General features: G+C 36.4%; 3 protein-coding genes across 6 annotated transcripts; 2 read left to right on the top strand and 1 right to left on the bottom strand.

Annotated features, from left to right (window-relative positions):
- Positions 1 to 4,559: 4,559 nt before the first annotated feature.
- LOC107759376 (FACT complex subunit SPT16-like) lies at positions 4,560 to 9,900 on the top strand. 2 transcript variants are annotated; one of them, XM_016577308.2, is made up of 2 exons: positions 4,560 to 4,891; positions 6,455 to 9,900. In XM_016577308.2, exon 2 carries the CDS (start codon positions 6,476 to 6,478, stop codon positions 9,665 to 9,667), a length of 3,192 nt encoding a protein of 1,063 aa, XP_016432794.1. In that variant the 5' UTR covers positions 4,560 to 4,891; positions 6,455 to 6,475; the 3' UTR covers positions 9,668 to 9,900. The 2 variants fall into 2 exon arrangements, with proteins under 2 accessions (XP_016432794.1, XP_016432793.1); XM_016577307.2 differs by having other exon boundaries at positions 4,561 to 4,891; positions 6,450 to 9,900.
- Positions 9,901 to 10,938: 1,038 nt separating this feature from the next.
- On the bottom strand, positions 10,939 to 15,556 carry LOC107826168 (FACT complex subunit SPT16-like). Its single transcript, XM_075217581.1, has 3 exons — positions 15,389 to 15,556; positions 15,233 to 15,290; positions 10,939 to 14,438 (listed from the first exon to the last, which is right to left on the bottom strand). The coding sequence occupies exon 3, from the start codon at positions 14,366 to 14,368 to the stop codon at positions 11,156 to 11,158; it is 3,213 nt and encodes a 1,070-aa protein (XP_075073682.1). The 5' UTR covers positions 14,369 to 14,438; positions 15,233 to 15,290; positions 15,389 to 15,556; the 3' UTR covers positions 10,939 to 11,155.
- Positions 15,557 to 18,225: 2,669 nt separating this feature from the next.
- On the top strand, positions 18,226 to 26,505 carry LOC107826173 (putative RNA polymerase II subunit B1 CTD phosphatase RPAP2 homolog). Of its 3 annotated transcripts, XM_016653139.2 has the most exons (9): positions 18,226 to 18,372; positions 19,079 to 19,149; positions 20,375 to 20,575; positions 22,026 to 22,634; positions 22,926 to 23,609; positions 23,725 to 23,918; positions 24,085 to 24,348; positions 25,116 to 25,274; positions 25,787 to 26,505. In XM_016653139.2, the coding sequence occupies exons 4-9, from the start codon at positions 22,046 to 22,048 to the stop codon at positions 25,889 to 25,891; spliced, it is 1,995 nt and encodes a 664-aa protein (XP_016508625.1). In that variant the 5' UTR covers positions 18,226 to 18,372; positions 19,079 to 19,149; positions 20,375 to 20,575; positions 22,026 to 22,045; the 3' UTR covers positions 25,892 to 26,505. The 3 variants fall into 3 exon arrangements, with proteins under 3 accessions (XP_016508625.1, XP_016508615.1, XP_016508630.1); XM_016653129.2 differs by lacking the exon at positions 20,375 to 20,575; XM_016653144.2 differs by lacking the exons at positions 20,375 to 20,575; positions 24,085 to 24,348.
- Positions 26,506 to 27,475: the final 970 nt, after the last annotated feature.

The following is a 27,475-nucleotide window of genomic DNA, read 5'->3' on the forward strand; positions in this document are numbered from 1 at the left end:
CAGTTTTTGTTTACTTATAGCTGTTGAACTGATCAATAATGTAAAAAGGGATGTTTGGTTTAAATTCTGAATTGGGAGGCATGTGCACTGCTGCACCTCATGTGCTTTGTGCACAGCCTGTAGCCTGCATAAAGGTCTTTGCTAAGTTTTAAACAATTTGACAGCATATGCTGTCAGATACATCCTACTGCCCATACTTGGCTTTAGTTTAAAGAAATATTTAAACATTTTAAAAGTTAAATCTGTCAGGGAATGTTGATGGGGTTTAATACTTAATTAGCTAAAGTTGGAATTGAAAATGGAAGGCACATGGGAAGGGTACTGTGATATTCTGAAAAACAGGCTGTTAAAAGAGATAGTTTTGAGGCTTATAAAGAGAGGAGATATACACAACTAGGGGGAGGAGAAAAACAGAGATAAGAAGGAGGGGAAGAACTAAAAAAAGGAAAAACACACTGTGAGGAGTTTTAAAAGAGAGAGCTGATAGAGATACACGGAAAAGCATACAGAGATAAAAAGAGACACTGGGAGGGAACATCTGAGAGTTCAAATTCTGAAAACAGAAACTGGAAAAGTTTTCTCTTTGATAATCCAAATAGATTTCAAATTGAGGACTAACATTAGAACTTGAAAAGAAAGGAGATAGGGAAAGGGATATCACAAAATCAGGAATTGTCTTCTCCCTACTGTTTGTTCGATTCTCATTTGGTTCAAACTGTCCAAGTTAGTCCTGTTTTCCTTCAAGTGTCAGTTAAGTCTATTGTTTGGATTTGTGTTGTTGGCTTCTCCTGGAATTGGATTGCTTGATTTTCTGACTCCGTTACCACTGGGAATTTGTCTCATTCTGCCTCTCCTCCATTGGCTTTATTGGTCTTTTGCACTGGGATTTCTGTTCTATTTGGTACCTGCTGTTACTGCTGTTGTTTGGTATCGCTTCTATTGCCCTACTGACCCCTTGCTTCTCCTGTTGTATCCAATATCCAGGTACATACTAAGACTCGCATTTGATGTAACAATGAAAGCATGAATCAAAAGATTTGAAGGAGTTATAATCACCTGTTGTATTGCTTACGATTTGTTTTTTTAATGTTGTTAAGATATGCAGTTTCTTGGTCTGTTAGCCTAATAGAGACACATTAGTAAGGTTGTACTTAATTAAAGTTTATGCCCATCTGAAGCTGTGACATTTTATTCGTTTAGTAGTACATAAGATGTAAATACAATCCATGAAATGTGCAGCCATTTTAATACAATTGCTAACTCAAACTCACCATTTCAGCATGTTTCGAATATGTAGGGGCAAATGTTTGTTTAGATCTAGCTAAAGACAATGCAGTTTCAAACTCTTGAGTTTCAGTTTGCGTGAAGCAGTTTATAGGATGAGTTTAAAATACCATTAGTCGCATTTCCTAACAAGCAATTTTAATTAATCTTGTCTGAATAAGTTAAAGTTAGGGAGCTCTTGTAACAGTCATAGCATTTCATCAATCCCATATACGTTTCTTTTATCAAGTTCAAAACATGTTTTCATGAGGTACAATGTTTCTTTATTCCGTAAATAATTAATCGGATGATTAGCTAAAATCTGGATTTGGGCCAAACACATAGTTAAAAATAGCACGCATCTTTTCTTCTATTTTTAAGAGATAAACACATTAGAAATGTAATCGCTTTAGGATGTTTCTTCTAAAATAATGAGACGAGCCTCGCCAAATGAGATGTAAATCGCGGGGCTCTCAATAAATAACCATGATAATTATCTAGAATTCAGGATAGGCCATTTAATAAAATTCATGGCCTTCCACAAATAATAACGCGCTAGACCCCCCTTAGGCGCCCTTAATAAATTACACTATTAAACTTGGGTGCACATTGATGTGACCCGAATCCAAATCTCAACGGAGTCGAAATGTGTTAACAACTACGGGCGCATTGACTGTGACGTGGTTCGAGGTGCATTTTCACGACGTTGCAATTCTATAAAAATAAATGATAATAATAAAAGCGGTTTGAACTTAATAAAAAGCACATAAGTCACAACATGTATTTAAATCAGATATTTAGCCATTATAACAATTTAAGCGACCGTGCTAGAACCACGGGATTCGAGGGTGCCTAACACCTTCCCTCGGGTCAACAGAATTCCTTACTTAGAATTTCTGGTTCGCAGACTTCATTTGGAAAAGTCGAAAATTTCCTCGATTTGGGATTTAAGATAAACCGGTGATTTGGGACACCAAAAGCCAATCCTTTCCCAAGTGGCGACTCTGAATTAAATAAATAATCCCATTTCGAATATTGTCACTTAAATTGGAAAAACTCCACCCGCACATTTTAACCCTTCGGGGCTGGGGCGCGCAAAAAGGAGGTGTGACAATCAGACCTAAAAAGTATGTGCAAGTCATGCTATTTATGTGTTTTCGTTTGAGGGGGTGTACGTGGGCCTTTGTCTATTTATATGCTTCCCCCAACATGCAGTATATGTGTTTTGTATGTCACTTTAGATTTTTACCTTTTGAAACCAAAATCAGCTTAATATCCCTCCCCTTTAGGAATAATATCCCTAAGCTCCTCCAAGACTGATAGGAATGGGACGGGTAAAAACATGCAATAGTGATCGAGACCAATCCGTGCTTTAAATACCTTAACGGGGTGGGAAGCGTAGATATGGATACGATGACCGGTGTGCTAATACCACGTGTATTCCCTCTTCCGATGAGTTTCATACCGGGTAGAACATTGATGTGATCCATATTAAATATAAACCTAGGACTCTTTTCCCTTTATTTGCAAACTTCTCTTTTAGTTATCCCTTCTCTGATGTATTAAATCTAAATCCCCTAATATTTGAGCTCATACTTGCCTACTTGCTAATTGCACAAATTCACAATAAACTGTCTGGCTGGGAACCACACTAATGGATCCTGGGTGCTTAACACCTTTCCCTTAGGATAATTTCAAGCCCTTACCCAATCTCTGGTTATTCAAATGAACTTAGAATTGAACCCTATTGGCGTCCTAATGCACCCTAAATCATTAGGTGACGACTCTTCAAAAATGCAAAACTCAGTTCCCAAAAGGAACGAGTTGTCCCAACCAAATGTCATAAACCCGATTTCGCGAGAAAAATAGGGCACGACAGTTAGTATGATTTAGACATGTATTGTTTGGTATGTCGGGGCCCTATTTCGACCTTATGACGTTTATATACTCTTAGAGGCTTGTAGACATATGTCATGTATATGAAAGACTGTATGACCTTGTCGGTCTATGTTCAGTATATGAGTGATTATTTTGGCCTTATAGGCCCGTACGTCATATGTATACGTTTGGATTACATGTTGGGTCGTCTAATGTCGAGTATTTCCCCATGTTTTATTCTACTTATCTCACGATAGCCTCTCTGGCTCATTTACCTATGATAATATGATACGAAAGATATGCTACGTAGGTACTCGGTTGAGTAAGGTATCGGGTGCCCGTCACGACCCATCGGTTTGGATCGTGACACATGCGCTTGAGTAATATAATCAATGAACAAGATAAATTCTCTCAAGTCAACATTTTGCAATGTATGTTTCTCTCAGAAAGTGAAGATCACTTTTTTTGTTCTATATCTCTTCCTATTTATAAGGAATATATGCAAGAAACCCTAAAAAAGTACAAAACAAGGAATATCCAAAAGAATATTCCTTGTGTCCATATCTGAACCTATCCTATGTTATTTCTTCACTTCAACTGCTCGTCCTTGACAACCGTCCTCTCAATGACGGCTTCCTGCTATCACACCGTGGTCGACCCCGTCCTTGATCCCGTTTATCTACTATTACCAAATCGCCAAATTTAGATCAATACAAATATGTGTGCATCATTTATTTATTTATTTTGGCAATGTGCAACACTCTAACATTTTATTTAATGAGATGGTATCAAATCAATATTTCATTTTAAACTGAATAACATAGTTTGAATTTATATAAAAAACTAAGAAAAAACTTGATACTTCAAGTTGTTCACGTGCAAATAGTGATCACGAGCTTAATTAGCTTTCATAGATAGTATATTAGGGAATAAAGTTAAGGCTGAAGAGATTCAAATTACTTTATCTGGATATAGCAAAATTTATAATTTTAGAGTCACATATATAATTAAAAAGTTTTTGATTTAACAAGTTTTTTTTTTTTTTTTTGAAAATTAACCATCATAAATATTACCAATCTAAGCTGGAAAAGAATTATAGAATGTATTTTTTGAAAGACCAAATAACCAAGAAAAAAGTACACTGTGTAGCTTTCCTGGCTATTTGGATTTTGGATGGTGAGATGATTTTGGTGGGAAACATGGTCTTATATTCCCGCCATTCGTAAAACGCATGAACCGAAACGACGTCGCAATTTATATCCACGCAGCGCACTTCAATTGACAGCTCATTGCTGCTCCCTGACATATATACCAATATACCCTTCACAGTTGCATAATTCCAACTGGTAATCAGTGTAATTCCTTGTAAACCCGAGACTCTTTTAATATCAGTGATGAATATAACTATCAATTTCTCATAACCCCGTCGATTTTCAAATCAGTCATTCGCTCCCATTCTATAAACCCCTTTGTTTCACTCAATGCTTCCTTAGAAATTCGCAGTTTTCATTTTCGTTCATCAAATTTTTTCACTATTTTCCAATCGTTCCTCGTGCTTCGATTATCAGCGTTTTTTTTCACTGTTCGATCCGTTTTTCAGTGCTCATTTCAACACTTTTCGTGTTTATGAAATATAGTACTATTTCGAAATCCTTAGTCTACTCATTGCGCCGCGCACTACTCCCAATTGTCAAGTTTTGAAACCCTAATAGGTTTCGTGTTCTTTGCTCAACTCGTGAGAACGAACTATGTGAGTTTCCTCCCTTTATTTGTTTCTTTAATTTGAGCACGTTTCCTCTTTGCATGTGACTTCCGAAACCCTAATTTGTAGTAAGAATCCCAGTTTTGTTACTGCGTCGGGATTTTTCAGGGTTTGTGCTTTATCAAATGGAATATATCCGGGAGCATTTGTCACATTTTTAGTAGCTTAGCCAACCATAATTTTGAGGCTGAAGTCTAAGTTTGTGAATATGATGTATTGTGTTGGAGTCGATGGGGAGCATTGGAGCAACTGTAAATTTGTCTCGTCGATGGTTGATGTGTGAAATATGATGTTTTCCGTGGGGCATATTTCTACTTTGTTTTTAAAGCGTGTGTTATAGAACCCTAAATTGGGGCAATTGGAGGTTGTGTTTTTTGGGGTAGTCTTTTGTGTGCAATATAGTACTATATTGGTTAGACATTTGTTATCTTTGTTTTCGAGAGCTTGTAGTATTTATTATGCAGTAGCTTTGGTGAGCCTTATTTTGTCTTACTTGGAGAATTTGGTGTTAGTCTCTTTCTGTGAGTTTTAAGTGTCAGCTCTTGACCATTCAGTTTTGCATTGTTTTACTATGCGGGTACAGAAAGCCCCAAGTTTATCAGAATAAGATAAAGCTTTTATACTTGCCCAGGACATACCATGTTTAATTAAAGTTGGTATATTTGTATAATGTGGAATCTTCTGTAGGCTCTTAATCTATTTGGTGTTTTTCTCAAGTTTTTGCTATAATTCTGTTCAAAGTCCAATAGTTTTCATGAGAACATGTATATTGAGTATCAACTTCACACACACAAAAAAGTGTAAATTGTGTCTCAATAGTTATGAGTTGTTCATTGATTGTGGTGGGTCCTTTGTTGTTTTTATGAGGAAGATGCAGCAAGCAGTTAAAATATGCTTTCTTGGAAATTAAATTTTTCTGAAAATCATGGATTATGGTGGCTATCATAGTAATTTCACGTTTTCCTTTCCCTATTTTTAATTTTTCTCCAAGTTATTGTATATCCTTAAAGAGTCTCTTCATGTCTTGCCTTTTGAATTTCCCGTAGCTTGAAGGGCTGTGCTTGGCAATTCATTAATTGACCTCATTTGTTGCATACCAAGAAATTGCATTGGATAATTTGGGCTTGGGTAAAAGAATCATCCTTAACAATGTAGAGCAATGCATTTTTTGTGAATTCTTTTGCACATTGGGGAGTCTTATTTACCTGTTCTCTTTTATCTACAAAAAACGAAATGCTTATTTTAATGGGCAACTCCGCAACTGATAACTGATTCAGTACTTATTGACAAAAATGGTGAGACATTGGGTTCTGGTGAGTGATATTAATCATAGATATAACTATGAAAACAGTGTGAGATTGTCCATATGAGTTTCAAGTTTTTTGAAATTCTAAAGGAATGATGATTTAACAATGCTTACTCAGCAGACATTTTAGATTTTTGAAACTGGAGTTGTTGGAATTTGTAGAGAGGATCTCTTAAGATTGCATTTGTTATATTCTCCTTCTTTAAGTAACTTGTGCACTTTTTGTGTTTTCTTGTCCAGATTAGTCAAGTAGTCATAGCCATACAATGCCAGAACAAAAACAAGGAAATGGTCCCCCTGCTAATGGGAATGCGACAGGTGGAAATGCTTATACAATTGACTTGAACACTTTTAGTAGGCGACTGCAGGACTTATATTCACACTGGCGTGAACATAAAGATGAGTTTTGGGGCTCTTCTGATGTCCTTGCTATAGCTACTCCACCGCCTTCAGAGGACTTGAGATACTTGAAATCCTCAGCTGTAAATATTTGGTTACTTGGATATGAGTTCCCTGAGACTATAATGGTCTTCGGAAACAAGCAGATACATTTTCTCTGTAGCCAAAAGAAAGCTTCATTGCTGAATGTTGTGAAATCGACTGCTAAAGAGGCTGTAGGCGTGGAAGTTGTCATGCATGTGAAGGCCAAAAGCGAGGATGGGTCTACTCAAATGGAAAACGTGCTCCATGCTATCCGTCAGCAGTCAATATCTGATGCTTATGATGCCCCTGTTATTGGATATATTGCACGAGAAGGCCCTGAAGGAAAGCTCTTGGAGACATGGACTAAGAAGATAAAAGATTCTGGCCTTCAGCTTATTGATGTGTCGAATGGACTTTCTGACCTTTTTGCTGTAAAGGACCAAAATGAGCTAACAAACGTGAAGAAAGCTGCACATCTGACTGCTTCTGCTATGAAGAACTTTGTTGTTCCGAAGCTTGAGAAAGTAATTGATGAGGAGAAGAAAGTAACACATTCCTCGTTAATGGATGACACAGAAAAGGCTATTCTGGACCCTGCTAAAGTCAAGGTGAAGCTGAAAGCTGAGAATGTTGATATTTGTTACCCTCCAATCTTTCAGAGTGGTGGTGTTTTTGATCTTAGACCCAGTGCTACAAGCAACGATGATGGTTTGTATTATGATTCTGCCAGTGTCATCATATGTGCAATTGGTTCACGATACAGCAGCTATTGTTCGAATCTTGCCAGAACGTTTCTAATTGATTCCACTCAGATGCAGACTAAAGCTTATGAAGTACTTCTTAAAGCCCAGGAGGCAGCAATTGGTGCATTGAAAGCTGGTAACAAGGTTAGTGCTGTTTATCAAGCAGCTCTTGCTGTGGTTGACAGGGACGCCCCTGAATTGGTTAACAACCTGACAAAATCTGCTGGAACAGGGATCGGTCTTGAGTTTCGGGAGTCAGGGTTGATCCTTAATGCTAAGAATGATAAACTGTTGAGACCGGGAATGGTTTTCAATGTGTCACTTGGTTTCCACAATTTGCAGAATGAGACCAAAAGTGAAAAGAGTCTGAATTTTTCACTTTTGCTAGCAGATACAGTGATTGTCACAAAGGATGGCCATGATGTGATCACCCATTTGAGCTCCAAAGCTTTGAAGGATGTGGCCTATTCCTTCAATGAGGATGAAGAAGAAGAGGAGCTGCAAGTGAAAGCCAAGTCCAATGGTAGGGAGACCATGCATGCCAAGGCAACACTTAGGTCTGACAATCATGAGATTTCAAAAGAAGAGAAGAGGAGGCTGCACCAGGAAGAACTTGCCCGTCAGAAGAATGAAGAGACTGCTCGACGTCTTGCCGGTGCAGAAAACTTAACTGGCAATAGCAGGGGCACTGCTAGGACTTCAACTGATGTTGTTGCCTATAAGAGTATCAATGACCTGCCACCACCCAGAGAGATGGTTATTCAGGTTGACCAGAAGAATGAAGCCATCCTTCTACCAATATATGGTAATATGGTTCCTTTCCATGTGGCTACTGTTAAGACTGTTTCAAGCCAACAGGACACCAACCGTAACTGCTACATCCGAATCATATTTAATGTTCCTGGTGCTCCTTTCTCACCTACTGATGCAAATGCATCAAAGAATCAAGGTGCCATTTACCTAAAGGAAGTTTCATTTCGTTCCAAGGATCCTAGGCACATAAGTGAGGTGGTCCAGGTGATTAAAACACTTCGACGTAATGTTATGGCAAGGGAGTCCGAGAGAGCTGAAAGAGCAACTTTAGTGACTCAGGAAAAGCTTGTCCTTGCAGGGAACAAATTCAAGCCAGTTAGGCTGCCTGACTTATGGATCCGTCCCACATTTGGTGGTCGTGCACGAAAGCTTACTGGTACACTGGAAGCTCATGCCAATGGTTTCCGGTATTCAACCACAAGACAAGATGAACGTGTTGACATCATGTATGGTAATATCAAGCATGCCTTCTTCCAGCCAGCAGAGAAGGAGATGATTACCCTTCTTCACTTTCATCTGCACAACCACATCATGGTGGGGAACAAGAAGACCAAGGATGTTCAGTTCTATGTTGAGGTAATGGATGTGGTCCAAACGCTTGGAGGTGGAAAGAGATCGGCATATGATCCAGATGAGATTGAGGAAGAACAGAGGGAAAGAGATCGGAAGAACAAAATCAACATGGACTTTCAAAATTTTGTGAACCGGGTGAATGATATTTGGAGCCAGCCTCAGTTTAAGGGACTCGACCTGGAATTTGATCAACCTCTGAGAGAACTTGGGTTCCATGGGGTGCCCTATAAATCATCTGCATTCATTGTACCAGCCTCCAGCTGTTTGGTTGAGTTGGTAGAGACCCCATTCCTTGTGATAACCCTAAGTGAGATTGAGATTGTTAATTTGGAAAGAGTTGGATTTGGGCAGAAGAACTGTGATATGGCTATTGTTTTTAAGGACTTCAAGCGAGACGTCATGCGGATAGATTCAATCCCTATTTCATCCCTTGATGGCATCAAGGAATGGCTCGACACAACTGACATCAAGTATTATGAGAGCAAGGTGAATCTGAATTGGCGTCAAGTGTTGAAGACCATAACTGATGAGCCACAGAAGTTTATTGATGATGGTGGCTGGGAATTTTTAAACTTAGAAGGTACTGACTCATCATCTGGAGATTCAGAATCAGACCAAGGTTATGAACCTTCAGATGCTGAACCTGAGTCAGATTCTGATGATGATGAGTCTGATAGCGAATCTCTGGTTGAGTCTGAAGATGATGAGGAAGAAGAAGAAGATGAAGAGTCAGAGGAAGAAAAAGGTAAAACATGGGAAGAGCTGGAGAAAGAAGCAAGCTATGCAGATAGGGAGAATGGGAATGAATCAGATAGCGAGGATGAGAAGAGGAAGAGAAAGAAGAATTTTGGCAAGTCACGAGTTGGTCCCAATTCTGCTGCCAGCAAGCGAATGAAGTTCAGGTAGATGTGTTAGAAGGCCGTTTCTTTATTAGGTACCTTCAGGATGCGCAGAATCAAGCTGCCTAGAAATAGTTGTCTTAACTTATTCTGGATCTTAGAATTGCTTTCATTTTGTTTCTTCTTACGCTGCTTTTGGTTCCAAGTAGGTGGTAATTTTGATCTTGTAAATTAGTAGCGTCAAATCTGCGGAAACATATGTCTAATGCTTTTATCTGTTTTGCCTTTGAGAAACCTGCAGATTGTTTGTCAGAAAGTTGCATATATTTGGCAAATTGTCTTGGGACGAATTTTAAGCATGTCAGATTAGAAATTCTAGCTGTACATGCCTTAGCTTGGCCTTTTCATTTTGTCCTTTTTAGCATGCGATTCTACTGATAGACATTTGAAGTTTCTGTTTCGTATTGGAATTGTTAATATTTCTGTAGCAATAAGACAATCTGCTAGATCATACGCTCCTCATCCGAGCACAGAAAATTGCTCCCAAGAGACACGGCAGGCATATTGATCATGAGTAGAATCTTATAGCCAATAAATAAATAACAATGGGATAAGTGATGATTCTCATTCCATTGTTAACATTGACAGCCATGCCTCTGTTCAAGGTACTTCCTATAACTCTACAGGATTTCAACATCAAAGCTGCATCATATGTTGGTTCTCATAACGTATTCCAGCCTAAGTTGTCTGAAAATCAGAAGTCGCCTCTCTCAATTGGTTATCCACGGGAAAGGAAAAAAAGCAAAAAAAGATGCATATGATTTCGAATACATCTTCCCATTTTTGCATTGTTGTCCCTAGTTCTTCAAGTAGCTTAACTGAAAGTAGAACTAAAGGGGGCATAAAACACGTAAATAACACCATATTTCTAATTTTGCCTTGTGAAATCAAGCGGTAGGATGTTGCGCAACATAGTACTGGGGTGGTAATTTGCGAATGGCTGTTCGAATTTGGACAGACAAATTGGCAGACGTGTCAGCCACATACATTCATCAACTGGTACCAGTTTCAGATCATTTCACAAAAGATTTAAGCCATGCAGTCACATTCTCACTTCAAGCTGTAGTAGCCTAGTGCATACCTATGACACATCTGTATCCAAATATTTACAAGCTTATAGTATATGCGATAATGCTAAATACTCCCAGGTATTTCTGTAACACTAAATGATGGGTAGAACACGACCTTTTGTACTATAGAGACGAGCATTTATCCTACTTGTCCTTGAAAATGTAGTGACTAACAACTTCTTTCTGAAAAATGAGGAGACAACGTCAATGGATGAACTGGAACTTAACCCAACTTAAGTTGCACAATCTTATGTTACACCAATAAACTACTTCGCAAACACAGAAAAAGAGAGCACCGCTATACTACAAGAAAGACCCAAGTCTAAACTCAGTTGTCTCATAAATATTTTACAGCTGCTTATCATGACCTTATGTAGCCTAAACAAATGGCCTAAAACGAAATAGCAGGCTACCACTGTCGCTCTTTACCTAAACCTGGGTCTTTTGGATATGTTGCTAGCGAGATTTCTTCTCTCTGGAGGACGACCTTTCCCAAAAGCCTTCATATTCCTCCTCTTCCTATCATCGTCACTGTCTGATTCCGCTCCTTTCTCTCTGTCGGCATTGCTTGCTTCTCTTTCTAATTCTTCCCATGTTTTTCCTTCTTCTTCGGAGTATTCCTCTGAGTCCTCTCCTTCATCATCTTCTGACTCCACTACTGATTCGCTTTCATCATCTTCCTCGTCTGACGAGACAGGCTCTACATCTGAAGGTTCATATCCTTGATCAGACTCCTGTGAGTGGTCGGATTCTGAATCAGTACCTTCTAAATTCAAAAACTCCCATCCGCCATTCTCTATGAATTCTTCTGGATCATCAGTAATTGTTTTCAGTATCTGACGCCAGTTGAGATTCAGCCTGCTCTCGTAGTACTTAAGGTCAGTTGTATCAAGCCACTCCTTGATACCATCAAGGGAAGTTGAAGGAATAGAATCAATTCGCATAACATCTCTTTTGAAATCCTTGAATACAATTGTCATATCAAAATTTTTCTGCCCAAGCCCAACTCTCTCTAGGTTGACTATCTCAATCTCATTGAGAGTGATCACAACAAAAGGTGTCTCTACGAGCTCAACAAGGCAGCTAGATGTTGGGACTATAAAAGCTGTTGACTTGTGGGGTACCCCGTGGAACCCAAGCTCTCTCAACGGCTGATCAAACTCCAAATCAAGCCCTTTAAAGTGAGGCTGGCCCCAGAGGTCATTCACCTTGTTCACAAATGTTTGGAATTCCATGTTGATCTTATTTTTCCGATCCCTTTCACGTTGTTCCTCCTCGATCTCATCAGGATCATAAGCAGATCTTTTTCCACCTCCAATTGTCTGCACAACATCCATCACTTCAACATAGAACTGCACGTCCTTGGTTTTCTTGTTTCCCACCATTATGTGATTGCGCAGGTGAAAGTGGAGGACGGTAATCATTTCCTTTTCTGCTGGCTGGAAGAATGCATGTTTGATGTTACCATACATAACATCCACTTTCTCATCTGACCTTGAAGTTCCATAGCGGAATCCATTTGTATGAGCCTCTAGAGTACCAGGAAGCTTTCTCCCCCGACCACCAAATACTGGACGAATCCACAGATCTGACAATTTTATTGGCTTAAATTTGGCTCCAGCAACTTGAAGTTTCTCCTGTGTTACTAAAGTTGCTCTCTCAGCTCTCTCTGATTCTCTAGAGACAACCTGCCTGCGAAGGGATCTTATTTGTTGAACCACTTCAGTGATGTGCCTTGGGTCCTTTGAACGAAATGAAACTTCTTTAACATATATTGACCCCTGGAACTTAAGACTATTTGTGTCATGAGGAGTGAATGGAGTGCCAGGAACATTGAACATTATTCGGATATAGCAGGTACGGTTAGTATCTTGTTGACTAGATACACTTTTCACAGTGGAGACATGGAATGGTATCATGGTTCCATGAATAGGTAAAAGAATAGCCTCGTTCTTCTGGTCAACCTGAATCATCAAATCTCTTGGAGGTGGCAGATCATTAACGTTCTTATATGCAACCAGTTCACCAGTGGCTTTCACAGCTCCACGGCTATCTGACCCCCCAGAACTTCCTCCTGTGAGCCTCCGTGCAGTTTCTTCGTTCTTTTGGCGGGCCAATTCTGCCTGGTGTTGCCGCCTTAGTTCCTCCCTTGATGTCTCATGGTTAACTGACCTAAGCATAGCCTTGGATGAGAGTCCATCAGCGGCTACAGGCTTAGCTTTGACCTTCGCCTGCACCTCCTCTTCTTCATCCTCCTCATTGAATGAGTAAGCCACATCCTTTACAGCTTTAGAACTCATAGAAGTCACCACTTCTGGAGCATTTTGACCAATAACAACTGTATCAGCAAGCAAGACACAAAATTTTTCAGTTTTTGGGTTTTTAGACTCTGTTTGCAAATTTTGAAACCCAAGAGACACGTTAAAAACCATGCCAGATTTCAGCATTCTATCATTCTTGCCGTTAAGGTTTAACCCTGATTCACGGAACTCAAGCCCAATTCCAGTTCCTGCAGATTTCGTCAAGTTTGCAACCAATTCAGGTGCCTCCTTTTCGACTACACTGAGTGCTGCTAGGTAGGAATCACCAGCCTTGTTTCCTGGTTTCAGAGCTCCAATTGCAGCATCATGGGCCTTCAGGAGGACTTCATAAGCCTTGCTTTGCAATGGATTGGCATCAATTAGAAAGGTCCGAGCAACATTGGAGCAGTAACTATTATATCGAGAACCAATTGCGCAGATAATCACACTAGTCGAATCATAGTAAAGATTCTGCTCATTGCTTGACGCACTTGGTCTCAGATCAAACTCTCCTCCACTCTGAAAAATCGGAGGGTAACAGATGTCAACATTATCTGCCTTTAACTTCACTTTAATTTTTGCAGGTTCAAGTATGACCTTTTCAGTGTCATCCATTAGTGAAGAATGTGTCACCTTCTTCTCCTCATCGATAACCCTTTCCAGCTTTGGGACTACAAAGTGCTTCATCACGGATGAAGTCAGATAAGCAGCTTTCTTCACATTCATAATTTCAGCAGTGTCCTTGACAGCAAACAGATCAGAGAATCCATTAGTTACATCACTGAGCTGAAATTGTGTATTCTTTAGCTTCTCAGTCCAGGTTTCTAAAAGAATCCCTTCAGGAGCTTCTCTTGCAATGTGTCCAACAACAGGCATATCATCACCATTTGACACTGACTGATCTTGTATAGCTTGAAATATTGCATCCATTGCACCCGTTCCGTCATCTTTTTTAGCCCTTACATGCATAACAACATCCACTCCTACAACGTCCTTAGAGGTTTGCTTGACAGCTTCAAGTAAGGAGGCCTTCTTTTGGCTACAAAGGAAATGGATCTGCTTCTTCATGAAAACCATGATAGTATCAGGAAATTCATACCCGACCAACCACATATTCAAAGCTGATGACTTCAGATACCGCAGATCCTCAGATGGAGGAGGAGTTCCTATGGCAAGAACTTCAGAAGCTCCCCAAAGTTCATCATTGTGTTCAGTCCAGTGGGAGTATAACATTTTCAATCTTTTACCGAAGTTCTCCAGATTGATGGCATAAGCATTGGCTGATCCGGATGCTTTGTCATTAGAAACCTTGACATTACCATTCCGGCTATCAGCCATCGAATAGGATGAATATAGGTCCTTAAACCCTCAGATAAAGTGCAGAGCCAAGCGAGATGATCAGGAGAACCTGTGAAAAAGCTAACAGAAAGTTATACTTGTATCCCACCAGAGAATGTGAAGAATTTAAGATAAACAATTGTATGAAGTTAAAAAATTAGCAGATAATTGTATGCTAAAAATGCAAGAAGAAACTGGACAGAGTTTATGGATTTGCTGGCCAGGAAAGGGAAATCACTTGTTTCACATGTGTCCTTTCAGTTGAATCAATTTAACTACTCCAACAGATATGAACTTAGGAAAGTAAAAAAGGAAACTACTGCATTTGAAAATCCCAATGATTCCACCCAAAACTTTCTGACCATTTTCTCAGTTATAAAAAAAAGTAGATTTCATCCTCTCATTCTTGTTTTCCTATGGCTATGGTTCAGTTTCCTATGGCTATGGTTCAGTTCAAACCCAATACTAACATATTCTGAGATAAAAATTGACAAATGCCTACTTTTACAGAGACACCACCTGAACTAAGCCTTAACAACATTTTCAAGATCCACAATAAAAGGTGTACAAGATTACGCTAGAGTTATTTTTTCTCCCCCAAGCAAACACTTTCCTTTTCATAGATAGGATTCTAATAACTCTAATAAAAAATACGTATAGTAGTAAATAAAAAGAACAATCTCCGAGCTGAAAAACATTAAAACTAACTAACATGAATCTTCAAAAGTTGAACTTCCAAAATCCAAAAGAGCTAAAGGTGTTCAATTTATCAGAAATTAACTCACACACAATAACTATTCGAAATTTATAAATTAAAAAAAAAAATCAATAAAGAGAAATTAGCACCAGAAAGTAGAAACTTACATAGCGAGTGATTGAGTCTGCGTTTCAGGAATGAAACTTTCTCCGATCCTTTAATTTCCTGATCGTATAACAAACAGCTCAAAATTTCAGAAATTATTTTCAAATTATACGTTTGAATCACAAAAAAAGGAAAAGAAAAATGATGAATTAGCTTACATGATTAAAGCTTTTGCGATGATCAATACAGATCTGATGAGTTTATATTAAACAGGATGGAGCCCCGAAGGAAGAAGATATACTAATATGTTTTGTCTGATTGAAGATGTGGGAACCTCAGTTCAGGGTTCGTTGCGTTTATATACGCTGTGCATAATGACTTCCCTTATCCTTCCATTTCCAACATATTACGGATCCCTATTACCCACCCCTCCCTCCTCTTCTCACATATCTACCCTATTGGTATTTGTAACTCGTATACTAATTTATAAAATTGCTACTTTTTTTTCTTTGTCAATCATTACGATGGAGGAGCTAGGCACCACTTCAATCTCTATATAATAAAAACTATAATCTAAGTCTATATCTCTCTATATTTATATTTATATTTATATTTATACTATATTAAAAGTATAAAGTTCATTAGCAAAATATTGTTTGCCTTTTTTATTCTTTAAAAATAGTTTTTATAGTGAACAAAATTGTAATTTAATTTACTCTCCTAATAATTAGGATTTTGAAATCAATTAAACTTTTGCTTATATTAAACCTTTCCGTATTAAATTAGGTAAGAAAATCTAATATTTAGGAATTTAAATCAATAAATATTTTACCTTATATAAGTTATACTAATTGAACATAATTTCTTTCTAATGTGCACATTCTTATATGGCGACTTCAAATGATTTTCAATCAAAAGCTTAAAATATGGGAACATAAAATCATATATTAAGTTAAAAGTATTTAATATAATAATGTATAAGCTAAAATTGTTTTAACGTGAAACAATCAAATATGCATTTTAAACATTCTTATTTTAATCAAATAAAATATTTAATCCATGTTCAAATTAGCACCCAAAATGATTATTTGATGCCTTATATAATCATATTAATTAGTACAAGCCTCAATTTATATAATAAAAACACAAAACCTCAACACAAAATGTAATTAAATTTGTATCCTTTAAAAATAAATTTTATATTGAATAAAAATGTAATATAAATAATTTATAAATATTTAAGACTTTAAAATTAATTAAAAGTTTGCTTATTAATTTTTTTTATGGGAACTATGTAGGAAATCCAAATATTTAGGACTTTCAAATGAATTTTATATATATCTAAATTAATATGTGCACAAACACAATTAGTGAATTCAATAAGTTTTTATAGTATTTGTTCGTCCTATAACTTATGTTTTAATGCCCACGCATGTTTCAACAAAGTTATATAAATCATAAATTCTTTTTTTATGTTTATTTTAAAATTAAAACCTCACTACATGGAGAATATCGAAACCTTTGAACGGATATAAATTGAGAAAACATATGATTTATATTTTTAAAATATGTTATTCTATAAATGTTTAAAGAATCAAAATAAAAGTCTATACCTTGTTTGTGTCTTCTCGAATGAACTTGAGAATAGCTTTTTAAAAAATTAAAATAATCTTAAATCTTCAAGAGTTATGCATTCTTATTGAAACTAACAAAAAAGCACGATAACTCGTGAAATTAAAATGACAAAACTATAAAATTGGAACATAATTAAAAGTGAATATATTGAATAATGTTTGAGGACTTTTATGAACAAAGTTTTTCTTTTATTGTATTAGTTATAGAGGATCAATAGTCATCAATTTCAACAGCTTATAATTTATTTATAACTCAAACATAATTTAAAATATATATAATTTTCTTACAAAATACTATTCATTGAGACGGGGAACTTGCGCATTAAAAGCATGAAGGTCTCTAACGAAATGTCGTTCGCCATTTTTATCCTTTAAAAATAAATTTCACATTGGACAAAATCGTCATTTAAGTTTTTTTCTACCAATTTATAAATTTAAAATCAACTAAATTTTGGTTAATAAATCTTTCCTTATTTCACTATGTATAAACTTTTCCTAATATAAATTAGTTTTTTGGTTTTAAATTAGGGTTAGCGGATGGCATGTATAAAAGAAGTTCAGCAATGATCGAAAACTAAAATAACCTCTTTAAGAGATCACCATTACACGAATTTCTCAATCGCTGCTAGCTTTTTATCAGGTTTAATTTTCGATATTAAATTGTGTTTCTCCTTTGGCTTTTACCGTTCTTAAAATTTGAGCTTTATTAATTTATTTATTTCGGTTTTTCCATAGCCATGAAATTTTTTATTGTCTTAGTTAACTATACTGTGTATTGTGCATCAGTTCGTCGCATCTAGAATGTAAGTGCCCAAGAATTTAAGTTAAATTTTATTGTAATTATAAGTATTCTTTTTGGTCTAAATTGTAATTGTTTTGGTAATGAGTTTATATTTCTCGTGATTTATGGATGACTAGTAAATTTTTTCGGGCTTCGCGCGATTATAAGAAATAATAATAAATTTACGAAACGACCTTGTTGCAAAAATCTTTAGATAAAAAAAATTTGCAAATAGAAAAGATAAATTACATTTTTTGTATATGTCTCCAAAAATTGTATATGCATATTTCTAAAGTATTCTATGATGCTTACATATTTTGAAAAGAATGCGAAACCTTGCCATTCCTTTTTTCTTCGCAATATTTTTCATTTACTTTCCCATTTTTCCCTATTTGATAATATTTTGTAGTACTTTAGTAGACCTTTTCTTTGGTTTTCTAGTTACCTTTTTGTTTGTATTTCTTTGGTTATTTGGAAGTAAAAGTTATAAAGTGCACGAACAATAAAAAAATTCATTAAATGCAATATTTGTATGAGCAGATTAAGCACAACACAAATAAAAAATTTCATTAAATTAATTATTATGTATGAAATTGAATTATAAAAGTGAAATTAATTATAAAAAAATACAAATTTTGATAAGGGGGAAGGACAATATATATATTACTCCCTCTGTCTCAAATCTCTACTTCCTCAATCTTAAACTGGCTCGATACGTCTCTCGCCTCTCTACTCTCACTAGCTAGACTGTTAATTCGTCCAAGTTTTGGATTTCCTCGGTTAACTGGTAATTCTCGCTCCCCAATTGTTGCTAGGGTTCAGAATTTGGTTAAAATTTAAACCATTCCTAAAATATTGATAATTCTGTTTCTTAGGGTTCAAATCGACAGCGAGAAATCGTTGCTAGATCAAATCTTTTCTTTTCTATTTGGTATGGTTCATGCGTGTTTGGGAGTCTAGTGATTTTCATATCTTTAATTCTCGAATCTATGTTTTGTTATTTTTCTTTTCAGTTGGGTTTGATATTTGTTTTAGTTTTTGCTATTTTGTTTGGTATTGGATTGTACTCATATTGCATGTACATAATTTTGATATTTTTGGTTGTTGTTTGATGCTTCTAATTTTTTAAACTAAGTGTTTAAACTTTTCTGAAACTCTATATTCCCAGATATATTCTCTCTTATTGGAGTTTCCACAGATTGAAATGCAGCTTTTTATTTCTTTATTTTTTTCGTATTTTTGACTCGTTTTGTTTCCTAGAACTATTTTTGACTTTATTATGGGAGTTTCTTTATGTTTTAGAAAAACTATCATACTGAAATGACCTGTTAAAAATTGAATTTAATGCTGAAGATGAGATAAGAAAAAAAAACTGAAGTATGTTTGTGTTTTCCAAAAGGAGTATCTTGTGACTTATGTGTGCATTGTTGTATTAGAATTGTTATATTATTCCGAGCTAATATTCACCTAATACTATTATTTCGGTTTGGTAGGTAGCTGAGGGATCAAATACAGCTGCTGAAGAAGTTAAAGGGATTGACGTTAATCGTAAACCATTTGATAGGTATAGCTAATTTTTTTAAGGCAGATTAATCCTATTTTATTGTTAAGTTACCTTTTATCAGTATAGCTTTCTCACTGAATGTTAGATTCTTGCTTCTTTGTTGTATAATCATATTATTCTTACATATAAAATAGCTTACATGTATTTTCACTTACTAGAACTAAGTTGAAGATATAGAAAACTTTTAGATAGTAGTTCTAGCATTCTGTAATTTTAGAGAACTCGGGGGACCACATCGGTGGCAAGGGTAGAAAGGATAAAATTTCCCACTTCCCGGTCACACCACACTCTCAGTGAGTAACCGGAAAGTGGGGGACTCTGTATATGGTAAAAACTTGCCTCAAGAGTTGGATGAATTAGGAAGCGACACGTGTCAAGAATGACCAGTCAGTGGTGACTCAACCATGGTGGCACCAAATACAAACTTGTGGCCGAATAAGAAGCAATTCAAGATGTGACCGCTACAGAAGACCCCAAGATTCCTTAGGCCTTTATTAGCCTTTATTATTATTTATCACCTTTTAATTACTCCCTCCGGTCCACAATAAGTGACCAATATGTCTTTTTATTTTGGTCCAAAATAAGTGTCCATTTATATAATCAAGAAAAAATTTAATTTGTTTTTCCAAAATTACCTTTATGTACGTATCACTAAAAAATCTTTTACTTCTCACATTAAATTATGCTGCAACATTTAATTAAGGATAGTTTAGTCACACTAACTATTTTTGTCTATAATTTAGTATTTCCTTAATGGGTGTGCCCAAGGCAAATTGGTCACTTATTGTGGATCAGAGGAAGTACCTTGTAGCATTAATATTGGTAATTAAGGGGGCATGATTTGTAATCATGCACCCGTAGCTCTAGTATAAATAGAGACTTCCATGTTATTGTAAGAGATCATGAAATACTTGTATGAAAAAAGGTTAATACTACTCTCTTATTCTGCAAAACTTTATTTTACCAATACTTAGTTTTCGGCATTGTTCTTGTTCTTGGAGAAATTCAATTCAAGGCCCAGACTTGTCTTTTCTTCAATTATTTTAATTGTATTCACTTTTGTTCTTTGTTATTTTATTTTCTCGGATCATTTTAACCCACATGTCTATAAAACCACGTTACAAATTCAACTGTACCGTTTTATGGTAAACAACATGATATTTGTATTTTCCCCCTTTAGAGTAAATGGCATTTGTCTCAAAATCTAACACTAACCTTTTCCCAGGAAAATAAGGAGATTAGTTAAGGATAAATCAAAGAGAAAAAAACAGAAAAGACGCAATACAATAGGGTGCAAGTGTAAATTTCAATTCCAAAAAACACAGCGTTAAGGTTCTCCTTTTACTAACTGGAGTACTACTAATGTAAGCGTTGCCTTGCCAAATCGACAACAATTCAAAGTCTGTAACTCGACTCTGGCTCTGAGGTAAAATAATCGCGCCTCTAACTTGGGTCTGATATTATTTCTAAGGTATATATCTCTGTTTCTATTGATCAAATTATTACAAGTAATAAATTCGATCCTTCATTTCAAACAAAAAAGGTAAGTTTAGAAATTTGAAGTGGAAGAAAGGATGGTTAGCTTTAGGCCACAATATGGCTTCAACTTTTTATAATTGCACATGTCGCTAATAGCTTGAACCCGCAAACCGTCCCGCATAAGGTATAACCTGCACGCCCTAATTTGAGTGCCAAGAAGGAAATACACTCCTTCAATTTCCTTATTTCAAGGAACCCTAACTATAATTTATTGGCTTGGAAGAATTTAATGGCTCTCCGATAAGAGTCCTAGTACCTTAGCTGTTACCCCGTTGAATACTGATTGTAACTGTCAAATGTTCTCACCGATATCGGATTCAGTTCAAGGTCAAAACAATCTACTCCACAGCTTGCATAGAGTTCTTAAAAATCCTCGAGCGAAATTCAACAGGGCTTTGGGTCGAGCCAGTTTCTTTTTAGTTCTTCGTTTTTGTGTATTTGGTCCTACAATGATGTAGTCCAAGTTCCTAATATGATGACGTTACATATTCATAAATTCAAATGCATACATCGGTAATTTTTTAGGAAGTCTGTTTATTTTAATTTGTTTATCCCAGTTTCTGTTGAAACTAAAAGAAAAGGTTTCAAGCTTCTGGTGTTTCACAAGTTACTTTATGATTAAGTTGGAAAAGATCTATGGTTGTTTAAACTGTGGGCAAGTTGGCTTCATATGCTGTTAAATTCTTTATGGGTTAGTGTTAAAATTTCCATGTGGCAATGTGAACAGTAGGCATTTTATTCAAGACGGTAGTTTGATCTTTGAAATAGGCAGGGGCTTGTTTCCGTAGAAAAATTAGTGCACAAGGAGGAAGGTGAAATTGGGGACACATGGATTATATGTTTCAAAGTAAAAAAAAAAATTAAATACATTTTGAGGAAAAATAATAGAGAAAAGCCTAATTTAAGTCATTCTCACGCGCATCTGTTTACGGGACACAGCTGCGCCAAACAGAAGTGTCTATTTGATCATTAGCTAAGTTACCTACAAAACTAAAGTCTCTATTTGATCATTATCTAAGTTTGTATGTCTAGCTGACAAATTGTGCCATCTTTGAGGGGCTATCTGGCAATTTAGCCACAAAAAAAAAGATTGCTGGTAGAATGTTATTATTTTCGGACTAGATTTTGTTTTGTTTTGCACAATCTAGTAATTTAGCCAAATAAGTTAGCCTTTTTGGTATAAGGTATTAAATGCTATATTAGATGTTCTCATATATGCTATGGTGTCCATGGACTTTTATGGTTTGTAACTTGCATAATGGGTGAGATTCATTTTCAATATCTATTTCTTGTCATGTATTTTGTGAACTTATGAGTGAAATTTTGCTTGTTATCAGTACTTGGGAAGAGTTCTCTGATGGCAAATGAAGAAGTCATCGCTGTTAAAGATGCTATCCACAAGCTGCAACTCTATCTTCTTGAAGGCATTAAAGATGAAAACCAACTCTTTGCTGCTGGGTCTTTGCTGTCTCGGAGAGATTATCAGGATGTAGTAACTGAACGATCAATAGCAAACATGTGTGGTTATCCTCTTTGCAGCAACTCTCTGCCTTCTGAAAGGCCTAGGAATGGACATTACCGGATATCATTGAAGGAGCATAAAGTTTATGATCTTCATGAAACATACATGTACTGTTCAACAAACTGTGCTGTCAACAGTGGAGCATTTGCCCGTAGCTTGCAAGACGAGAGAAGCTCTACTTTAAATACAGCAAAACTTAATGAAGTCTTGAAGCTATTTGTGGGATTGCATTTGCATTCCACAGAGGATGTGAAGGAAAGTGGAGATCTAGGATTATCCAAGTTGAAGATTCAGGAAAAGGTGGATGTAAAGGGTGGTGAAGTTTCAATGGAAGAGTGGATGGGTCCATCTGACGCGATTGAAGGCTATGTTCCCCAGAGAGAACGAAATTTGAAGCCAGCACTGTTGAACAACATTAAGAAAAGTACGAGAACTTCAATGATCTTTTAGCAAAAAAACTTCAATGATCTAAATGCGCATATGTAGTTAACAGAGAAAAGTACCTACACACTTATGCTTGCTGGACTCACTACATTTGAAATCTAGAAAAAACTTTAATGATCTAAATGTGCATATGTAGTTAGCAGAGAAAAGAACCTACATGCTTATGCTTGCTGGAGTCACTTCAATTAGAAATATTAGAATAAGAGACTTCATATTCTAGCTAATCAATGTATGCCTTTGGTGATCAAGACAAATACTTTTAATTTGTCAGGTTCCAAGAATAAGCAGGCCAAACTCCAAAATGAGAAAAACATGATACTACATGAGATGGACTTTTCCAGCACTATAATAACTCAAGATGGTTATAGCATTTCAAAGTTACCAGCACCTGTAAATGCTGTCTCAAGTAAAAAGGTTAAAGAAGCACAAACAAGAACAAGCTATGAAGTTAGGGATGTTGATGTTTCTATATTGGGGAAGCAAGTTGATGCCTTGCAGTTGCATTCTGGAGAAGAAACAGAAAAGACAGATTCGAATAATAGAAGTTATAAGGTCGATAAATTTAACACTGGAGAAGTGTCTTCTGGTCCTTGCCAACATGATGTCAAGAACAAAAGTCTTGAGGTACTAAATATGTCTGATGCTGGAAGAGAATATGCATCAGATGATGCACGTGAAAAACAATCACTCAGATCTTCTCTAAAATCCTCAAAGTACAAGAAAATGGCTCGTTCAGTTACTTGGGCTGATGAAAATGTTGATAATGGCACTGGAAAATTAACGGAGAGTTCATCCGAAATATCAGAAAAAGGGGATCAAGCTAATAGGGAATCAGGCCCTACAAACATGGAAGAGGATGATGATTCATATCGATTTGAATCTGCAGAAGCATGTGCAGCAGCACTAAAACAAGCAGCAGAGGCTGTTGCCTCAGGTTCTGATGTCCCTGATGCTGGTATGACAATTTCATTGACTCTCCATATTAGGAATATTAATGGAGATTTTATGTGTAAGTCATACACTCTTTGGATCTAATAGCTTTTGAGTTCTGCTGTGCATGTGATTTTTAGTGTCCACTGCCGGGATTATAATATTACCACCTCCAAAAGAAGTGGATGAAGCAGTACTTAAGGAGAACGATGAGGTGCTTGATATAGAACCAGCTCCTTTAAAATGGCCAAGAAAACCAGGGGTGCCAAATTATGATGTTTTTGAATCAGAGGACTCTTGGTATGATAGTCCACCAGAGGGGTTTAATTTGAATGTAAGTTGCTTATCAAACCTTCTACACTTGTGAAACTTGCTACTGATGTTTATTGTTTTTGTTCTCTCTTCATTCTGCCCCCCACCCCACCCCCAACCCACCCAAGAAACCCCCTTTTCCCTTTTTAACCTTTTTTGGTTTCTGTGTGTTTTCTAATTTTCTTCAGCTGTCACCTTTCTCTACGATGTTTAATTCTCTCTTCACATGGATATCATCATCGTCCTTGTCATTCATATATGGCAATGATGAAAGCTTTAATGAGGAGTATTTGTCTGTCAATGGAAGTGAATATCCTCGCAAAATTGTGTTATCTGATGGCCGGTCAACTGAGATCAAGCAGACTCTTGCTAGGTGTCTTGCTCGAGCATTACCGGGATTGGTTGCTGACCTTAGGCTGCCTGTACCAATATCAGTTTTAGAACAAGGACTGGTATGTTTACACTATCAGATAGTAACCTTCCCCCTCCCAAGCCATTTTAGCAGAATTGTGGAAGTAGTCAAGTCAATGACTTCTGCATGCTGTGAGGAGAGTTTAAGTGTTTTATTTTGTGCAGTTAGGACCCAATTTAGTTTTTTGATCTGGTTTGGTATTAGGAAGCAATTTTAATCTCATGGTTTTGTTTGTTAGGACTTCATTTGTTAGTAGGGGATACTTTACATATGCTTTATGTATGTTGGCTATTAGTAGTGTGCATTGCATGAAGTTGTAGAATGCAGGAAGCTTTTAAAGGATTGTCTAGGGTACCTGAAAGTTCAAATTTTATGGCTTATTTTTTTACTCACCCACAGACACATAGACATTCTGTGACGGGGTTCAGGAGGGAGTCAGTACAAGAACCACCCAGTCATTATGATGGAAAGATTTTCCGGAGCAGTATGGCCGGTGGTGGTAATGGGACAGAATTTGTTTCTACAAACAAATTAATGGGAAAAGTTGGCTATGACTCTTGAAGTTGCTGAAAGTGAGCTTGTGAGATTTAGTATTTTCATTTGCGTCATACTTTTAATGATGTTTGATGTTTATTTTCAAAGCTATAGGAGGTTCTTTGATGCGTGTAGGGGGTTATCTACTCACATATTCCTGTTGGCTGTGATGCGTAGTTGGGTAGATGATGGGTATTGGTGGTTTAAGAATATCATTGCGTGTCACGATTAATGTTGTAATCATCACATGTCTTCTTCGTTTGACATGTGCAGGTTCTCTTGATAGATACAATGTCTTTTGTGGATCCACTCCCTGCATTCAGGATGAAGCAGTGGCAACTAATTGTTCTTCTGTTTCTGGATGCTCTTTCCATATGTAGGATACCTGTACTGACTCCATATATGACAGGCAGAAGGACTTTGCTTCCAAAGGTAGAATTCTGGGATTATACGCTTCTACGTTCTCATGTTCTGTTTCATATGTAGTATATTGTTTTGATTGTAATGTTAGTTTGACATCTTCCAAAGCTGTACTTTGGTTGCTGTCACGCAATTTTGTTCTCCTTTTTGCACTCTTAACTTTTCTTCTCTGCTACCCCCCTTCCCAAGGTCTAGTTGTTTCTTCCTAATCTTCACTAGGTTTGCCACTTTCTAGATTACATAAAAGGACATAAATGCCTATGTTGTAATGGTAGCACAGCTATCACTAAGTTGAACTTGAATATTTCAGAGAATGATCCTGGGTGCTGCTTCTCTACTTAGTAGTAGAATATTAACTTACCTTGTTAGGAGTAAATAATGACTGCTTATCGTGTTGTACGAAAACTAAAATCATAGGAAAGGATTTCAGAGTTTCCGGCATGAGATGTTAGTAGTTTCTTGACTATGTACTGTGAGTATGGGTTGGACTGAAGTTCTTTTGTTCCCTTTGGCTGGCTAAACAGGTGCTTGATGGTGCTCAGATAAGCGCAGCAGAATATGAGATCTTGAAAGATCTAATCATTCCACTAGGCCGAGTGCCTCAGTTCTCAATGCAAAGTGGAGGCTAATTTGATATAATACGGCTTTCCAGACTTCCTTCTCTAAACTTTCATGAGAGAAAGTTGTTCCGGAAAGTGTGCCCAAAAGTCATAATTATATTTGGTGGTTGCAACTTCTGTTCATATCTGTTTATGTTTTATAGAGATGCTATGTCGTCAAGGCACTGATGTACTTTGATGATTCATTATTGACGAGATTCTCTTTGATACCATTCTTCTGCGGGCTAATAACATTTTTGGTTTGAGGTGTAAAGAGGGGTTGAATGAGTGGAAAACTGGAAATACATAGAGAGGGAAGCATCATTTTCCTCATGTGGTAAGAAGTAAAAGAGGACTGAAGGAAAAGTAGTGACCCCACAGTTTTTCGAAACCATCTAGAAGCCGGCGGGAAGGAGAAAGTGTCTCATTTTTACTTCCTTTCTAACAGTATTAAATGATTGGAAGTAAATCTTCTATACTCAGTCTAAGTGAAGTAAGTGAACAATTTTCTATTTCCTTTACCTTTTCCTTCTCCTGCCTGAAACCAAATAGGCTTACTACCTGTGGTAAATATACATTGGAAGGTGTCTTTTGTTCTGGTTTTGCCACTGCCATTTATTAGTCAGAGTAGTTTCTTTAAATGGTTTTAATACTAAACCTTCTGTAGGTTCTCAAGTAAGATTGCTACTTGGTCAGAATACCTAAAGGGTACAATCCTAATGCCTTAAAGCTGGAGTTCAGAATATTTGTTTCATTGATGTTTCAGTTCTTGAGAATGTCAGGAATGGGTGAGTGGGAAGGCGAAGGAATAGGTCGAACTTATAGGTGATGTAACCAGAAAATATTGATGTTTACTGTCAATTAGACAATTTAACTTTCATAGTTATAAATTAAAGTATGAATACGTATCTTTTAGTTATGGTTAAGTCATAAATGTATATTTGAAAGATACATAATTTGTTGTTTTTCTTTATGTAGCTAACTTTTACCCTTGCACCGTTCTATTAGGCTGTGGAATAGGACTAAGAGGGTGTTTGCTTATAAGCTGATTTATTAGCACTTTTTGACTTATTTACGCGTTTGGTAAACACCCAAGGTGCTTATAAGCTAAAATCAATTATAAGTCATTAGCGGCCCACCCCCAACTTATGGCTTTTCAGCTTATAAGTACTTTTAGTTTGACCAACACTTTTATTAGTTTTTTCTTAATAATATTTTCTAATTTACAAGATACTTCTTCCAAAATATATTTCTTGACTTTCTCTTCGTTCCATATACGTTATTAATTCTTTTCTTTACAAAGAATTTTTTTAATTTATAATCTTTTGAAAAAAATCATGGGTATTTTAGTTATTTTAACAAAACAAAAAATCTTATTGGCACTTTTTAATTGAACGCATCAATTGCTTATTATTATCAGTTTCAGAACTTCTATCCAAAAACGTAAATGCTTATTTTAAAAATCAGTTTTAGCACTTAATTTTTTTTTCAGCACTTTAAATTTATCAGTTATTTATGATCGGCTAATCCAAAAGGGCTCTAAATAGTCTGATGGCGTGACAAAGTGGCCATTTGACATATGTCACATATCTAAAATTGTTAATCAATTAACAA

This window comes from Nicotiana tabacum, chromosome 7 (genome assembly GCF_000715075.1).
Source record: "Nicotiana tabacum cultivar K326 chromosome 7, ASM71507v2, whole genome shotgun sequence".
Taxonomy (NCBI): domain Eukaryota; kingdom Viridiplantae; phylum Streptophyta; class Magnoliopsida; order Solanales; family Solanaceae; genus Nicotiana; species Nicotiana tabacum.